Here is a 16,867-nt window from a genome sequence, read left to right as displayed (position 1 = left end):
CCGTATGGGAGGGACTTTTATACAATCCAAAACCAGTAAGAATCTGACACAGCGGTATGATGACGTATTGCCTCGCTTTGAGATCAGAGTCAGGTGGGAAAACCTGAGCCGGACTCAGATCTCGCCTCGGATCTGCAAGTTCGGGTGGGCCTGGTTCTCGGAGAACCGGACCCAGTCATCTCTACTGATAACTAGCTAATTACTGTTGTCTTGCGTACACACCAATAGCTATATCTGTCCAATCAGTCTGATGGGAAGGAAAATTTGGTCCGTTTTCCAGTATTGTCGTTTGCTCCCATGCATTACCAGATTTTCCATTCCACGAGACAGATTGGACAGATATATCTAAAGGTGTGTACGCAAAGGAAAAAAACCATACTTCTGCACTCTTATATGCCACTAATGTTATATCTTATTGAATAGGTCTCTTTTTTTGAGGTGTAGGGTTTTATACATATAATAATTCGAGTAGTTTCATCCTGTTCACAAGTAATAATTCTTGTTGCAACCAGCAGTGTGGTCATTTCAGCACTAGAGAATATTTTTCCCAATTTATTTTTTTTATATATATATACACTTGATAGTTTCTCTGATTTTATTTATGTACTTAATTTTCTATGTTTCCTAAAAGAAAAGAAAAAAATGAAAAATGAAAATTAGTTTTGGAAGTTATTGGTATTAAGATGCTCAGCATGGTGTAAGCTGTTTGATGATTGTACTTTTAATGTTCAAACTTAAATTTTTCTAAAATTGACAAAAAATTTATAAAAAATTATAGATTTCACAATATAAAAAAAACTACCGAGGATATTAAAGAGAGGAGATAATGGAATTAGACAGGTGAAAGAAATAAGGGAGGTAGAGAAGAAGGGTGAGAGGAATGGACGGGAGGAGTCAGATCTAGGAGGACTGGCAAGGGAATGAGGTATGAAAAGAGGGAGGAGGTAAAAATATGGGGGCTGGGGTAGAGCAGGAGAAAAGCAATATAGGCAGATAATAAGAGTGGTGAGGGGAATGAGGCCGGAGTGAGATGGGTAACAAGGATGTGAGGCGAGTAAAGTGGGGATGGGGAATTAAAATATTTAGGTTAGTGAAGAGGGGGGCGGAAAGGAAGTTAGGCAGGTAGAGGGAAGGACAAAGAGACACTCCCCCTAAATTGGACTTTTTAGGATTGATTTGGGCTTGTTTTTCACTTATCAGTTGCTTGTTTTTCATTTCAGAGTCGGCAACCATGGTAGTGCTGCTTAGTGTCTGCAGAAAGTGTGTCACCGGCTGCAGCTGCCATGATCTTCAGTTAGATTGTTGGCTTCAGCCTTCACATCATTTGGCTGGACCTGGTACAGTGTGTTCAAGCCTTGTATCATGAGCGTATCTATAATAGGTGCAGAATGTGCAGTGCAGGCCCACACCACCAGGGGCTGGCTGGCAACTTTTAGCCTGGGAGGCAAATGCATGCAGGCGGCCCTGGCAGAGGAGTAGCGTGTGTGTCCGAAGAATATGCGTGCTACGGTGCCCCCCCCCCCCCACCAGTGCTCCAGGGAGGAGGCGGGTCCATATGGGATTAATGTAAGGTAAAAATAAAGATTAGGGCAGCCCCCTGTCGTAGTGCCCATATGCAGTGCCCCTGTGTGCCACAGGAGAGAACACCCTTATGCAGGCCTCCAGTAGTGCCCCCAGTAGTAGTCCCCCCCTTGTAGTGCCCCCAGTAGTAGTCCCCCCCTTTGTAGTGCCCCCAGTAGTAGTAGTCCCCTTATAGTGCCCCCAGTAGTAGTAGTCCCCCACCCCCCTTGCAGTGCCCCCAGTAGTAGTAGTCCCTTTATAGTGCCCCCAGTAGTAGTAGTCCCCAGTAGTAGTAGTCCCCCCCCCCCATTGTAGTGCCCCCAGTAGTAGTCCCCCCCCTTGTAGTGCCCCCAGTAGTTGTAGTCCCCCACCCCCCTTGTAATGCCCCAGTAGTAGTAGTTCCCCCCTCTGTAGTGCCCCCAGTAGTGCCAGACACCCCCCCCAGTAGACACATGTAATATAAAAAACAAAATAAAAAAAAACACTTACCTGAATCCCCGCTCCCGTCGCCGCCATCTGCTCCTCCGTCTGTCCTCCCTGGCTGGGCCGCTCTGCATTATGGGAGAGACGTCATATGACATCATGACGTCTCTCCCATTGCCCACTGCGGGAGACGGAAGATGGAGCGGCTCCCGCAGTGGGCGCAGCAGCTAATGGGAGTCTGACCGACTCTCATTGGCTGCTGCTTACAACAAACACACAGCTGCCGTAGCCGGCGGCTGTGTTTGTCAGTGTAGCGCTGACCGAACTCCGTCCGGTCAGCACTACACACGCGGTGCAGTCTGTGTCACAGTGACACAGACTGCACCGGCCCGCGGCCCGCATGACGCTGCGGCCCGGGGGGCACATGGCACCCTGCCCCCCGGCCCAGCAAGCCACTGCACACCACACACCCTGCACCCATAACCTATACTTCCCTTCCTGCCGACGCTGTTGGAATCACCATTTCCTGTAGTTCAGCGCATGCGCAATTGACTATGGCATAAAGTTCCAGTGGGGGGGGATGCTGCATGGAGACTGCACAGGGACCTCTTCCTCTCTTGAACCACTGCTGCCATGTACCAAGGTAATCCTGGGATCAGGGGAAAAAGGGATAATCCCATGCACTGGAGCAGAAACTGGTGTTATAGATTGGTAGATTAATCCACTGTCACAGATGTTGTATAAATATGGAGGTGCACCCGTGTGAGTCAAACCAGAGTATTTCAATGCAAACGGTAAGAAAAAAGTTTCTTACTGTTTGGGCACTCAGATCTACCCAATTACAAAACATAACCTTTAAAGGTGTACAACTAAAAAATGACCTAGCTGGTCATTATGGTATAGACAGACATAATTCGCACAAAACATATGTAGTTATATACATCTTCATTTTCACTATATTGCTGTCTGTCGGTTGACTCACTTACACAGAGCCACCTTGCTAACTATTTATTCGGAGTGAGAACTGAAAGTGGGTTCTGAGCTGATAATGGGCCTAATTCAGATTAGTACGCAAACCTAATGGTTTGCATACTGCTCTGATGTTAGATCGGCGCATGCACAGTATCTGTACTGCACATGTGCCAGTCTTCTACTGCGAGATCTCTTGCAGTTCCCCAAAGCCGCAGCCTGATTGACAGGCTGTGGCTGTTTGGGGGTGGAGCAGGCCTTCATTCTGGAAAATGGGGGTGTTAAATAAAATTGGAAACGGAGTAAAAGGAGAATTTCTTCATACTTTTTAAAGTCCGAAGAGTGCCCTTGTTGTAGAGTTTATATGTTATGAGAAATGCATCTCTGCAATTTACACTGTTTGGTGGAGTGCCGTTCCTTTCTGGAATAAATTATATATTAGTTCCACTAAACCACCTACCAGGATTAGTGTTTTGCCTAGTTTTTAACTTCATCAGGGCCACACAGGTTCTGGGGCTGAGGGTTTGGCTTCATACACACTGTCACACGCTCATTTCTTCCAAAGTTCTGTGTTATATAACTTTTCCAACAGCCGCATACAGTCAGGGCCAAAAGTAAAGCATCCTGAGACCATTCATGAGTGGGGTTGCTTCTCAGCCAAGGGAGTGGGCTCACTCAGCCCCAGAACCTGTGTAATTTAAGAGTGTCCCAGTGTTATGTTATGTTACTTGTGTCATTCTCAAAGCTTTTGGCCATGGCTGTACATGAAACACAAAGCCAGTCAGCCCTCGGTGTTTGCATGGTAAACTTTGACATTAAACAGTAAGCATTATTAGCATTTCACGCACTGTCTCATGTTACAGCAGCCGCCCCGAGGTTCTTAGCCGACAGTTTGGCAGGCTCATGAGCAGCTCAGCACTTGATACATTCAGACTGTAGCAGACAGAATAATCAATCTACAATCTTGGATCCTGCCAAAGCTTAGCTTATGGAAATTACAAACAGAAGGGGAGATTGATCGCAGCCACACAGTACCACTATGGGCGGGCCCTCTTCTGTCCAGGAACAAGGCTCCAATCCCAGCATCTCCCCCCTGATGGCAGCCCATCTAGACATTGTCTTCAATGTTGGTCTGCAGAGAGATTTCAGGGGGTGATTCAGCAGTGGACGCAGTGACAGGGATAACGCAGATTCCAGAATATTGGGATTCTGCGCATGCACCGGAGCTGTACTGCACATGTGCAGTACAGGTCTGCGATCCCGCATGCCATGCAGTCCAGCAGCAGACTGTCAGTGATTGACAGACTGCTGCCGTTTCTGGGTGGGGAGGGGGTGGCAACAGCCTCCATTTCCCAAAACGGCGGTGTGTCCCCGCTGTTGGGTGGGGGGGGGTGGGGTTTCTGAGTGGAGAGTCGAGGATCTCTGCCAGCTAACAGAAATTTTCTGCCCTCTTTCACTCCTCTGAGGCAGCCAGCTTGCGTGACCCCATAGTCACTCAGCTGGGCGAAGGTATCACAGATGATCTGACGCATCCTTGGAAGCAGCTCAGAGCAGTAATGCATGCAGGAGGCATGATCTGACGCATCCTTGGAAGCAGCTCAGAGCAGTAATGCATGCAGGAGGCATGATACCTACTGCTGCATTACCATATTAGAGCTATCGCAGCTGCTAACACAGCCGCGTACGTGATAAAGTTTCACATGCTGGACTTTCTGCCTACATCGTGTATTTTAGACGCGGAAAATTATCGTGCGTGGACCCATTTGCCCTTTTCAATTACAAAAGACATGAAAACAGCGACATGCGAAGTCAGAACAGGCGAAAAGTGTTGTCAGAATCGTGGAAATCAGCCTGAACCAGTGGCGTAACTAGGGTATTTGGAGCCCAGGGCAAATTTGAAAACGGAGCCCCCCCCCAACACACCGATATGCGCGCGGGAAAAAATGGGCGTGGTCACTTAAAAATTGGGCGTGTCAACATGACACCCCCCTTTATTTTCACGCTGAACATTCCTATCCATATGCACCTTAACCCCAGTAGTACCCCTTATACGGTACCCCCAGTATGCCGTTGTGGTCCCTCTTATGCAGGCCCATAGTAGTGCCCCTTATACAGTACCCCCAGTAGTGGCCCCCCCAAATGCAGTGCCCCACGTAGTGTTCCCCTTATGCAGTGCGCCCAGTAGCAGTATTCCCTTATGCAGTGCCCTTTATATGGTGCCCCCAGTAGTAGTCCCCCCCCTATGCAGTGCCCTTTATATAGTGCCCCCAGCAGTAGTCCCCCCCATGCAGTTTTCCCAGTAGTGGTCCCCTTATGCAGGCACCCTGTAGTGATCCCCCCCTATCCAGTGCCCCCTGTAGTGGCCCTTCCTATTATTGCCCCCAGTAGTGGTCCCCCGAGTGCAGTGCCTCTAGTAGGCCCCTTTCATAATTCCCCCAGTGGTAGTTCCCCCCCAAGTAGTAATCCCCAGTAGAGTAGGTGCTCCCAATGGTGCCCCCAGTAGTAGCCACCCCTCCCCCAGTAGAGGTCCCCTCAGTAGTAGCCACCCCTCCCCCAGTAGAGGTCCCCCCAGTAGTAGCCACCCCTCCCCCAGTAGAGGTCCCCCCGGTAGTAGCCACCCCCCTCCCCCGTTGTGCAGATAGGTTACAAAAAAATAAAAATATATATAGATCTATAAAAATATACTTACCTGAATCTCTGCTCCTGATCGCGACGCCGCTCCCGCCCGGGCGGGCTCGCTCAGCATTATGGGACAGACGTCATGACGTCAGTCCCATTACCCACTGCAGGAGCCGGACGGAAGTCCGGCTCTTGCAGTGGGTGCTGCAGCAGTCAATGAGAGTCTATCTGACTCTCATTGGCTGCTGTTTAACACACGCATCGCCGCCAGCGATGCGTGTGTTATGCACAGCCTGAGCCCGCCTCCTGGGGGAGGGAACGGGCTCAGGCGTGCAGAACAGGACCGGCGCTGGAAACCTAGCGCCGGTCCTGTGTAAATGTGTAGCGCTGACCGCACTCATTGCGGTCGGCGCTACACTGGCTAACTAGGGCGGGCGGGCCGGTACCCTAGTTACACCACTGGCCTGAACCCCCCAAAAAGATGCAGAAACATTGGGGATCAATGTAGTAGTGCCAGATTAGCCCTATTAAAACTGTTTGGGGTACTTAAGTTCGCACAATTGCCACTAATTAGCACAAGTGGTGAAGAATGGCATAAAGCAGTATTTTTAGAAAAGAAGTAGTCCTGTCAAATCTGGGGTACCTGAAAATGGGTGCTAGCATATTTTAATGTCTCTAAAGTATAGTTTTAATAAATGCGAATTTCCACCCTCATAAAGCACCTGCAATACTAAAAACACTTGACCCCTAAGGTTCTCAAACAACAAACCCCTAAAGGGGAAGCAGTCATTTTGTGTTGACCGTGAATATATGGACAGCAGAATGGCGATGGCATAATGAAATCATGGGTGTGATGTTACTTTCAACTTTTTAACAGTGTCAGCATTAAAACTTTAAAAAAAATACTTAAAGATCATGTTTAAAGTTATATTTACGACACCGTTAAATTGCTGTAACATTTCAGCCGTTTCTGTATTATGGCGTCGGCATTCTGCTGTCCACATATTGTGTCAATAAAATGTATTTTAAAGCACCGCTCACAGCCTGACACCTCTCTGTATGCTCAAAGCATATTCCCAATCACTCCCAACAGGAAGCTAGCCAGACAACAATTTACCTGCTTTCTGACTGAAGATTGGGGTAGAAAGGTTTCTATATTTTATAAAGCCCTAATGCAGTGGTTCTCAAACTCGATCCTCAGTGCACAGTGCATGTTTTCCAGGCCTCCTCACAGAATCACGAGAAATAATTAGCTCCACCAATGGATCTTTAAAAATGTGTCAGTGAGTAATAAACACACCTGTGCAACTGCTGGGTGACCTGTGTGAGGTCCTGAGGACCGAGTTTGAGAACCACTGCCCTATAATGAGATTTATTTTCCTTTCTAAATGTATGGTAGCTCGTTTGCAGTTGCACCCGTCATATTGGCCTAAGGCCAAGGGGTAAACAGCATGGGTTGTTGTCTGTCATTTATCACTGATGGTGCCAGGCTGGAATCACCAACATCACCACCACCACAATAGTTATTTATGTATGAGGCACTTCCTGTTCCTCCTCCTCCCATTACTGCTTCCTGCACTACTCTCAGGTGCTGCTGGTGGTAGATCTGGGGGCCGGGCTGCGCTCGCCTCTGGGCTGGGGGAACTGCAGTCTCCTCTCCGGTGAGTGAGTCTCTGACTGGTGGCGGCGGCGGCGGCTGCTGCTATGGGGTAACATTGCCCCCGGTGACGCTGCTGCTGTCACTACCAATGCTCTGTTCTCCTAACCCGGAGACACTACCCCTGTAACATGGCTCCTAATCCAGGATCCGAGGACATGGTGGTAAGAGAGAGTTTACACGGGCCCTGCACACGCCTCCTGCCACTTGTCTACACGCTGTGTGTGGTGCGGGCAGCGAGAGCTGCTGAGCTTTGTAGTGCCTCTAGTATTCTCACTAGCCTACATAACAGTGAGAAAGTAGTGTATGCCGTCAGGTACAGAAGCTGAGGTGCTGGGTATGTCAGTCTACCTTCCTGCGTGTAAACAGCTGCATGGAATTTAAGTTATGGCAGTGTCATTGCTATAGTTTATGCTTTTTATATGTTTTATTTTCCTAGTCAAGGCTAACACCTTTTGAACAAGTGATAAACAAGTATTGCATAATACTACAAATGTTTATTCGGTATGATGAAGTATGTTTCTGCCAACTTTTGAATCTGTTGGGAAAATACTTTTCTGACATTTCTATGGGGCACTCTGTGTTCTGGTGCAAAAATAAAACCTAAAACCCCTATTTGTGCTGTACCACACAGGAGCTTTGATGCAAAGTGCCTGAATTCATATAGGGAACACTCCTCCCTTATCACGCGGGATAGCTTATGCTTCCACCAGCCCATTCGTCTTATTTGTACCCCCAAAATTTGCAAATCAAAATATTTGTAATGAATAGAATTGCTATTAAAATGTGTACAGGCACCATAATATACAAAAAACACATTAAATGAGCTTTAAACAAAATAAAAAGACTATAGAATAAATTGTACATAAACATTTTTCACATTACAATAAAAAAATAAAAAAAAAGCATTAGATTGACAATTAAACTATAGTCCACATATGCATTCTTAGTGTTTTGAAGTGATGTGCTATGTTCTAATAATTACAGAGAGATACTTTTTTATTTTTTTTGCATCTTTATTTTGAATCAATTAGTAACTGATAAAACATACATGCAATACCATAATTAGTGTTCACTCTAGGTGCAGGGAGCTGATCAGTGAGGAGGGCATATATTTAAATTTTGAATGGCAAAATTTTAACGTGATGTATCGATACAGCTACTGTAATATACATCACATCTAAAACTATGTCCTTTAAAATTTAAATACAGGTATGCCCTCCTCACTGATCAGCCCACTGCGCCTAGAGAAAACACGAATACCCCTTTCAGATTAAAGGTGCGTATCCACTAGCAGACTGAAACGACTGCACGATTACGACATAGTAATCGTGCAGTCAGTTATTTCACAGTCTGTGCTGTGCCTACACTGAATGATCAGTCGTTCAGTGTAAGGCACTGTCCCTCATCCCTGAACATGGCCAATCTGTCGTTATCAGCAGATTGACCAGCATGTTCGGGCGATGATAGATGTCAAAAACGACCAGCAGGAGCACACATCGCTGGTCATTTTTGGCACTAAGCTGCCCGATTAACCAGCTATTGAACGATAACTATGTCTTTATTGTTCAGTCGCTCAGTTTAATCGGGTAGTGGATACCCGCCTTAAGATTCGGAAATTTGCAGGATCTTATCCCGACCCTGGTAAAGAGCAAGGTCGTGGATCCGGGATTTCGTCCCGGGTTGTTTGTATTCACACATAGCAATAATAATCACTTACATTAGAGGTGCTTTATCAGAAATGATCTGGATTTCACTAATTTGAAAATATATTTTTTTGCAGGAAACACCAATGATAATGTCACAGTGTTACTGTGACACATGGGGGTAAAGATTCCAAGGACAATGCTTTTACTATATGTCTAATTGGCACCTGGATGTCTGTACCCACACCCCATTACAGATATATATATATATTTTTTTACGTACTCCTGATTGTCAAAGCGAGTAGAACTTCTGCTCCTAAACCGGCCTGGCGATGTGTCGGCCGTTGCATGGGGCGGTCCCCACACACAGAGCGATCCGCTGCCTGACCTCCCGATATGCCGCTTCCCCCTCGTACATCGCTTCTCCAGATCTCTTGTGCAGCATGAAAGATCTGGAGGAGTGATGTACGATCCCATGGGAGTGTGAACTGGCCGATATCATACCCACACACGGAACAATATAGCAGCGATATTGTTCCAATCCGTCGGATCAGCTGCTATATCGCTCCGTGTGGGGGTCTTTTTATGCTGGGAACACACTGGTCGATATATCGCGTCGGCTTTGCGGCACAGCCGATGGCAGATATAACTGCTCGCCGTACTGTGTACGAGCGGTCGGGCAACCGCCCATACACTTGCTGCAGAGGCTGCGAGGAGGGGGGCGCGATGGGACCCCCGGCCAGTTGGCAGATAATGGTTGTTCAGTATGTATGAACGACCATCATCTGCTGATCAGTCGATCTGCAGATATCTTTTAGGTGTGTACCCACCTTTAGTGTTCAGATGTAACAAAGCATTCCCCATTCAATTGCAGGATCGGTGAAATCCAACATGTTCACTGATTTGCCGATCACAATCAAAATATGACTGATTTGCACATCGGTGAAATTTAACATGGTGAATTTCACCGACCCTCTGACGGATCACGGAACATCGATGGCTGCCGGTCGGCATTTCCAAGCCGATCGTGTGACCTGTCAGCAGGTATATGGGGGCCTTATGGCTCCTTCTAGTTTGCAAAACTGCTAGGGTGACACTGTAACCTTTGATAGTAATTTTACACCATCTCCCAATTAAACATTAACAGACAATTGTAAGTCTTAAATGAGGAAAATTATGCAGATCCATTCACTGCTGATTTATAGGGTGTGTCCAGTTGAAGTTTTTTGTTTTTTTTTATTTGAAGGCCGGGATGTTTGGTATGTAAGATGGATTCCATGCATTTCTATTTCTTTTGTCCCCACAGATCCATTTTATAGTCTGGCAACCCTTAATGTATATGTTATGTTTCATTAGTTTGTTGTTTACCCTTAAATAACGCTATTTTATATTGGAACACTGCACTCGTTCTGTACAGGACACTGTTTTTACTACATGTACCCGACGAAGGTTTAAAATTTAATGGAATTGTATTCTGATCATGGATTTGTGCAGTGCGTGGTTTCACCTCAGCGAACTCTATACAGGTTGAGTCTCCCATATCCAAATATTCCGAAATACGGAATAATTTTGGCATGACTGAGATAATGAAACCTTTGATTTTTGATGGTTCAATGTACACAAACTTTGTCTAAGGCACAAATTATTCAAAATATTGTATAAAATTACCTTCAGGCTGTGTGTATAAGGTGTTTATGAAACATAAATGAATTTCATTTCTGTACACTAACTTTGCTTGAGCCAGAAAATTATTGAAAATATTGTATAAAATTACCTGCAGGCTGTGTGTATAAGGTGTATATAACACATAAATGCATTCTGTGTGTATATTGGGGTCCCATTCCCAAGATATTTCATTATGGTATGCAATTATTCCAAAATACGGAATATTCCATTATCCGAAATGCCCCTGGTCCCAAGCATTTTGGATATGGGAGACTCAACCTGTAGTATAAATGCACTAAGCTGTTTTAGCATAAATTTAAAACAGCAATTATATTAAACACAAAACATGGCATGTTTTGCTTTTAATATTATTGCCGTTTTATAATTTGGACTTAAACACGCCAAAAAGCAATTTGACACTTAGTAAATATACTACTATGTGGGAATTCAATTGATTTTGGCTGTTAGTAATGGGCGCCCAAATGTTGCTCCGATCAGGCCCGAATGCTGCATGCACACAGACTTCTGCTTATTCCCTCCTAAGATGGCAAGCAGAGATCCGCGAAAACTCCGGTCCTAACACAGACTTTGCATGAGTTTAGTTGCTTTATGCGTCAAAACCCGGTGCTTTTGGGCACAACATGCGCAAAAAGGCATGGGCGCCGAAAACAATTGAATATCGCTCCCCCGATGATCTGTCACTTTAGACGGGAGATCGGCTGCAAAAATCAATTGCCTAGAAAACACTGGTGGTAAAGAACAAATATGTATTAATTTTTGTTGTTTTCATGTCTATCTGTATTTAAAGAATGACAGTTTTTTTTTTTTCTTTTATTTCCCTTGGGATGTTCATGTCAAGTCCAGTAGAGAGATGGTTTCGCACTGGGGAAAGAGCCTTCTGACACTTTTCGCACTGTCCACTCTATCCCTCGTAGAATGTTTCACAGAGGATGAGATACCGAACGAGTGGCTGCTCCTCCATGTGGTCCAGGGACAAATAGGGTCCGGAAACTACAGTTATCTCAGACTTAACCAGGAAGGAAAGATAATACTGGAGATGAAGAGCTTGAGAGGCGATGCAGATATTTATGTTTCTGATTCAACACTTAATCCCAGTTTTGACGAGTATGAGCTACAATCCACAACATGTGGCCAGGACATAATAGTTGTTCCAGACCATTTTTACCGCCCAGTGGGTATAGCAATCTATGGCCATCCATCTTACATAGAGAGTGAATTTGAAATTAAAGTATATTATGACCGAACAGTTCAAGAGGACCCTTTTGCTGAAGCCTCCTATGACCCAGAACAACTGGAGGCAAGTCACAAACAGCAAAGACAAGCCCCACTCGAAGCATCTCAAGAAGAAGAACCAATGCTACGGACTGTACTCATAGGGATTCTCAAAATAGTTCTAGAGATTCTTTTCTAAGTGCTATTATATTTGTATTTGCTACATCAAAACTCAGTGAAGTTTGTACTTTGTAATGAGAACTGGAATTTTCCATTAACAATAAAGGACAAAGTCCAGGATATAAACTACATAGTAGCTTTCCCATCTATTTCTGTAATGCATGTCAGATTAGCAGCCAACTGCCTTGAAATAATTAGCAACCATATGTGGTGAAAGCCATAAAAATAAGAAGCCAAGCTGTCACTATGGGCATATTATGGCTAAAACACCCCTAATAGGGATGTCATTATATGTCCAGGCAATGAACTACAACCCTTTAGGCTGCTCACAGGATAAAACGGGCATTTTTAGCAAGGGTGGTTTTATTAGGGTGGGAATAAGTGACTCAAAGGGTAAGCACCATTACAACGTTGATGCCATTGTCTTCAGTTTATTGAATCAGATGGGAGGCTTGGGCCATTGTAGGGTGTAAGACTTCAGCTTTCCCTTAATTAAAAAAAAAAAAAAAGTGTATGAGTGATCTGGACACTACCATTTCCAAGTGCTGCCTCAATATTTTATGCTATATATCATAGCACATACAGCAGTACTGTATTATTCAGTAGTGTACTTTGACATAATGAAATCAAAAGGAGTCTTGAGCTGCTATTCCAAATAGTGTTAATACTGCAAAAGGTAGCTGGGCAAGGATGGCAGCGCAGTAATTCTATAATAAAAAGCATTAGACTGGGGGAGAGAATATTTTGTCATGGCCATTACCTTCATACATATTAAACACCTTCGTGTAGAGCAGTGGTTCCCAAACTTTCTTGAATCACGGCGTCCTGGAGTATCAGCATTTTTTCCACAGCACCCCTAGGCTAAAAGTTTTTATTTAGAAATTTATCAACAAAATATTCAATTAAGTCAACTGTGTTTACCTGTTATTCTTAGTCTCAGCTATGTTGTGGTGGACAGGGTTGTGCTCTGGTTGCTCACATATGTTACGATTGGCAGCCACCAACACTGGTTTTTCCTATGACCTAGACCATAATCATTTTGTTTTGTTTCTGGACCACCAACCCCAGGCTCCCTTGCAAGTACGCCGAGGCACCCAGTTTGGGAACCACTGGTGTAGAGTATACACCAAGTGCTAAATTAGTGGGGGGGTTAGGAGAAGCAATGTATAAATAAAACAGTTGTTTTAATCTGCAGAATACTGTACTAAAGAATAGCTGAGAAACATTTTTATGGGACCATTTGGTCCTACTGTTTACACTGTGAAGGTATTGCATATAAACTTACTATGACGCAGGAGGAAAAACCATAGCATGGACTACTTTTATTAACCAGTATACATTTTTTACTACCTTGTGCACATATGTAAATTGATCATTCAGAATATATTTTATGTAAAAGATTACACTTTAAATACAGACTGGTATCTGTAGGTAGACAACTTTTTGTAGTGACATTCTTTGGGAATAAAATGTTATCAGCTGCTGATTTATTTTTCCTTCTTTTGTATTCAAGGTCATGAAAGTTCTGTTGTGTTTTTTCTCACCTTTACACTGTAATATCCAAAAAAGAATCCACTACTGTATTTTGAAATCTTGCTTCTACGTCTTTATCTAGTCTTGGAATTCCTCCCCCCACACGTATCTCTAGCCATCATTAATATATAACTTGATTTTGCATAGTTACAGGTGGCTGGATGATTTAGGACTACTGTAGTTTGAAATATACTGCAATGATTCCAGTTTTCAAAATATCCTCTTTTTTTTTTTTTAGCCAATAACACTCAAGTATAATACACACTCGGCTACTACATATATATATATATAAAAAATGTCTCTAATTACGAACTCTAGGCTATTGTAAACTTAATAGCTGGATGGATGGTAAATGCACATCTTATTGTGTATGTAACACCAATGTCTTAAACACCTACAGTGCACCCTAGTAACTTTGTGAAGAGATTAAACTGCTTTGCATAATGGTGTTAGTTTATGCACAATCCCTTAAGTATTTTTTTAATACTAGAATTTAACTTTGGTGTCGCTCTGTTGTACCGAAAGCCACAAATCTATTTCCTAAAATAAAAATGGCTATTTTCTGTTAAGAATATTGCCCACAGCAAGATTACAAATGCAATGCCCTTATTTCCTGCCGAGGCATAAGAGGGACAAAATATATTTAGTAAAATTTGTGTTAGCAAAACAGATCATTTTCTAGAGCTTATGTTCACTCTTACTGTGCGTATCCACTAAGAGAGATTTGCAGGTGATTGAACGATGACGTTATTGTTCAATCGCGTGCAAATTGTGCATGCATCAGGCACATTTATGTCTGAAACGACCAGCGATGCGCGTGCTGGTAGTTTCTGACATCTATCATCACTTGTCCATGCTGGTCAACCTGACGATCACGTCAGGTTCAGCTTGTACGGGGAAGATGGATGTCCCTACACTGAACGTTCAGTGTAGGCACATCACAGACTGAGAAACGACAGCACGATTACAATGTCGTAATCGTGCTCTCGTTTCTCCGTCTATTAGTGGATACGCACCTTTACATAGACCAAAACACACACACAATAAGGACTGTGGCTGATGCCTGGCAGATTTGTTGACCAGGTTGGAGGTTTTTGATGGAATGAGCCCAATAATGCATTGTGTGTGCGCCCAAAACTATAGTTTTCCTGATCAAATGTTCATTGCAACAGATTGTGTTTTGAGAATGCAGAACTTGCAAAATGATTGGCTAACAATTGTTTGACTCAACTGTTAATTACATTTGTTTAGTTTGCTGCTGTATGATCAAGCTAAAATAAACAGAAACTCACAAGACAAGTAAAACTTTTTATGATTTGATTTTTAAATCCATATTTAAAAATAAAATAACCGACTTCCAAGCAGCATAGACCAAACAATTTAATTTTTTTTATATATAAAGTCCCATTTAAAGGCCCCTGGTTTCACAAAAATCAATGATGACAGAAGTGTGAATATCATGTCACAGTGTGTCGAGTCTGGGCTTTAAACAACTTTTGAGGTTTTGCTTATATTAAGATAAAAAAAATTGGTGGTAAACTCTACAATATTTGCAAAAAATAGCAATGAATCACAAGTTATGTGCACAAGAATAAAATGGCATGGTGCAACAAGCATGCCACACAAATCATAAGACTTAGCTGTACTTTTGAGATTTCCAGAACTCTAGGTAGATCTGCTTGTGCAGTGTGTACAACCCAAAACTACTTTAACAAAGAATGTTAGCACTTTTGACTAGTTATTTACAAGAAAATAATTGAAATTTAATTTAATTATTTCTTTAAGTTTGCAGCATATGGGAAATTATCAGTGCACACATACGGTTAGTTCGGTCTGTCTATAAACCCATTTGTATGAGGTATATTTAAAAACAAACAAACATCGATTTATAAAAAAAAAAAAAGCATAATAAAAGCTACAAACAAGAAATGCTTTCATTTCAAAGTCCCAGGATGCCAGGAAAATTGCGTAAAATTCCAAAATATTTTTATTTGGTGAAAAACTGAAAAAAGTGGTACATATTTGTGATCTTTCCATAGACCACGCAATAGTATTTAGTTGTATAGCACCATTTTAAAAGGCTTGTGCAATCTTCAACATCTGAGAATGACTAAATAGTTTATCCCTCTTTACTGTTTTTGCCTCTTTTGACTCCTTTTTTTGGTGTGGGTGGGACATTCTGACAGCAGTCACATATCCAGCGACCTTAGAAAGAAACAAATATACACGTTTGATTAATTTTTATTTTAAATACACACATGCCAAGGAATGTTTTCCCTTTCATTTATATCATTTACACAGTATATTTTTCTATGAATGTTCAGTAATATTAAACTTCACAGAATTTTTTTTATGAATCTATAAAAAATTTTTTTTAACAACATTGTTAAATGCTTTCATATAGAGAACTTAAAAAAAAAAAAAAAAACTTTGAACAAATTTTTCATACAAGGGGGTAGCCTCTATTTACAGAAAGTTCCTACACAGAATTGAATAACAAGTTAAATGTAATGAAAAGAACATAAAAAAAAAATTGGTCTGTCTGGGATGCAGTTATGCCAGCGGACAGGTTGTCGGAAGTCGAAATTCCGCCGAACTGGCATAATGCCGATATGTCTGTGGACATCAGGATGCCGGCATCCCGACCGACAGAATCCCAAATGTCCAGACGGCGGTTAAGTATGAAGATAAGCCGGGGAAGGGGGTGGTTAGGATTAGGCCCGCCCCCCCCGGAATGATAGCGTGGGGGGGGGGTTTACTAAGCGGCAAGTTTGAAGTCCTGGTGAAATTGCATGCCAACAATTCACTGAGAACAAAACCACCACAATCACTCATCAAGAGATCGTACTTTTAATGTGCCAAAACACCAAAGGTGATTTCTATTCTAAAGTATAGAACCCAGGGCCAGACTGGCCATCGGGCGAAGGGCCGGCCTAGATGTCCGCAGACCCGCCCGGCAGCCTTGCCTCCCGGGCGGCACTGCACTGCTGCTCAGGCAGCAGCGTCATTGCAGAATTAAGTCATGATGCGGCCGCGTCGTGACATCATTCCACTGCAGATGGGCAAGAAAAGTGTGGCATTTTTGTGTACTCACCGCCGCTGGCCCAGACCGAGATGAGGAAGCAGGGCAAGCCTTCCTATAAGCTCTGCCTCCCATGCCTTGGAAAATCATGGGGCATGTGGCTGGACTGGAGTGACAGAGGGCTGGAGGGGGCATGTGGCTAAAGTGACAGAGGGGGTTGGAAGGGAGACATGGGGCATGTGGCTAAAGTGACTGATCGGGCTGGAGGGGACACATAGGGTAGGTGACTGGAATTACAGAACTGGAGGGGACACACAGGGCATGTGGCTGGAGTGACAAAGGGGGCTGTAGTGGACACAT

At 43.6% G+C, this 16,867-nt stretch overlaps 2 protein-coding genes across 10 annotated transcripts in view; one reads left to right on the top strand and one right to left on the bottom strand.

Annotated features, from left to right (window-relative positions):
* The first annotated feature begins 7,120 nt into the window (after positions 1–7,120).
* On the top strand, positions 7,121–13,438 carry CUNH6orf120 (chromosome unknown C6orf120 homolog). 5 transcript variants are annotated; one of them, XM_088448988.1, is made up of 2 exons: positions 7,121–7,232; positions 11,407–13,438. In XM_088448988.1, the coding sequence occupies exon 2, from the start codon at positions 11,411–11,413 to the stop codon at positions 11,969–11,971; it is 561 nt and encodes a 186-aa protein (XP_088305114.1). In that variant the 5' UTR covers positions 7,121–7,232; positions 11,407–11,410; the 3' UTR covers positions 11,972–13,438. The 5 variants fall into 5 exon arrangements, with proteins under 5 accessions (XP_088305114.1, XP_088305116.1, XP_088305113.1 ...); XM_088448990.1 differs by having other exon boundaries at positions 11,399–13,438; XM_088448987.1 differs by having other exon boundaries at positions 7,122–7,232; positions 11,404–13,438.
* Positions 13,439–14,847: 1,409 nt separating this feature from the next.
* The window catches only part of PHF10 (PHD finger protein 10), a 103,170-nt gene continuing 101,150 nt past the window's right edge, over positions 14,848–16,867 (bottom strand). For all 5 annotated transcript variants that reach the window (XM_088448982.1, XM_088448984.1, XM_088448985.1 and 2 more), the window contains one exon: positions 14,848–15,690. In XM_088448982.1, coding sequence (XP_088305108.1) covers positions 15,605–15,690 — 86 coding nt within the window. In that variant the 3' untranslated portion in view covers positions 14,848–15,604. The remainder of the gene's footprint in view (positions 15,691–16,867) is intronic.

The sequence above is a fragment of the Taudactylus pleione genome, unplaced genomic scaffold, assembly GCF_031769625.1.
Source record: "Taudactylus pleione unplaced genomic scaffold, aTauple2 ptg000473l, whole genome shotgun sequence".
NCBI classification, from domain to species: domain Eukaryota; kingdom Metazoa; phylum Chordata; class Amphibia; order Anura; family Myobatrachidae; genus Taudactylus; species Taudactylus pleione.
Note: the sequence above shows the minus strand (reverse complement) of the source record. Positions and strands in the feature narration are given on the sequence as shown.

Bases quoted from the DNA above. Each gene is read 5' to 3' on its own strand.
- CUNH6orf120 (XM_088448989.1), top strand. From the start codon at position 7,360: ATGGCTCCTAATCCAGGATCCGAGGACATGGTG. The intron at 7,393-11,398 runs GTAAGAGAGAGT...GTTCATGTCAAG, and splicing joins CAGGATCCGAGGACATGGTG to TCCAGTAGAGAGATGGTTTC.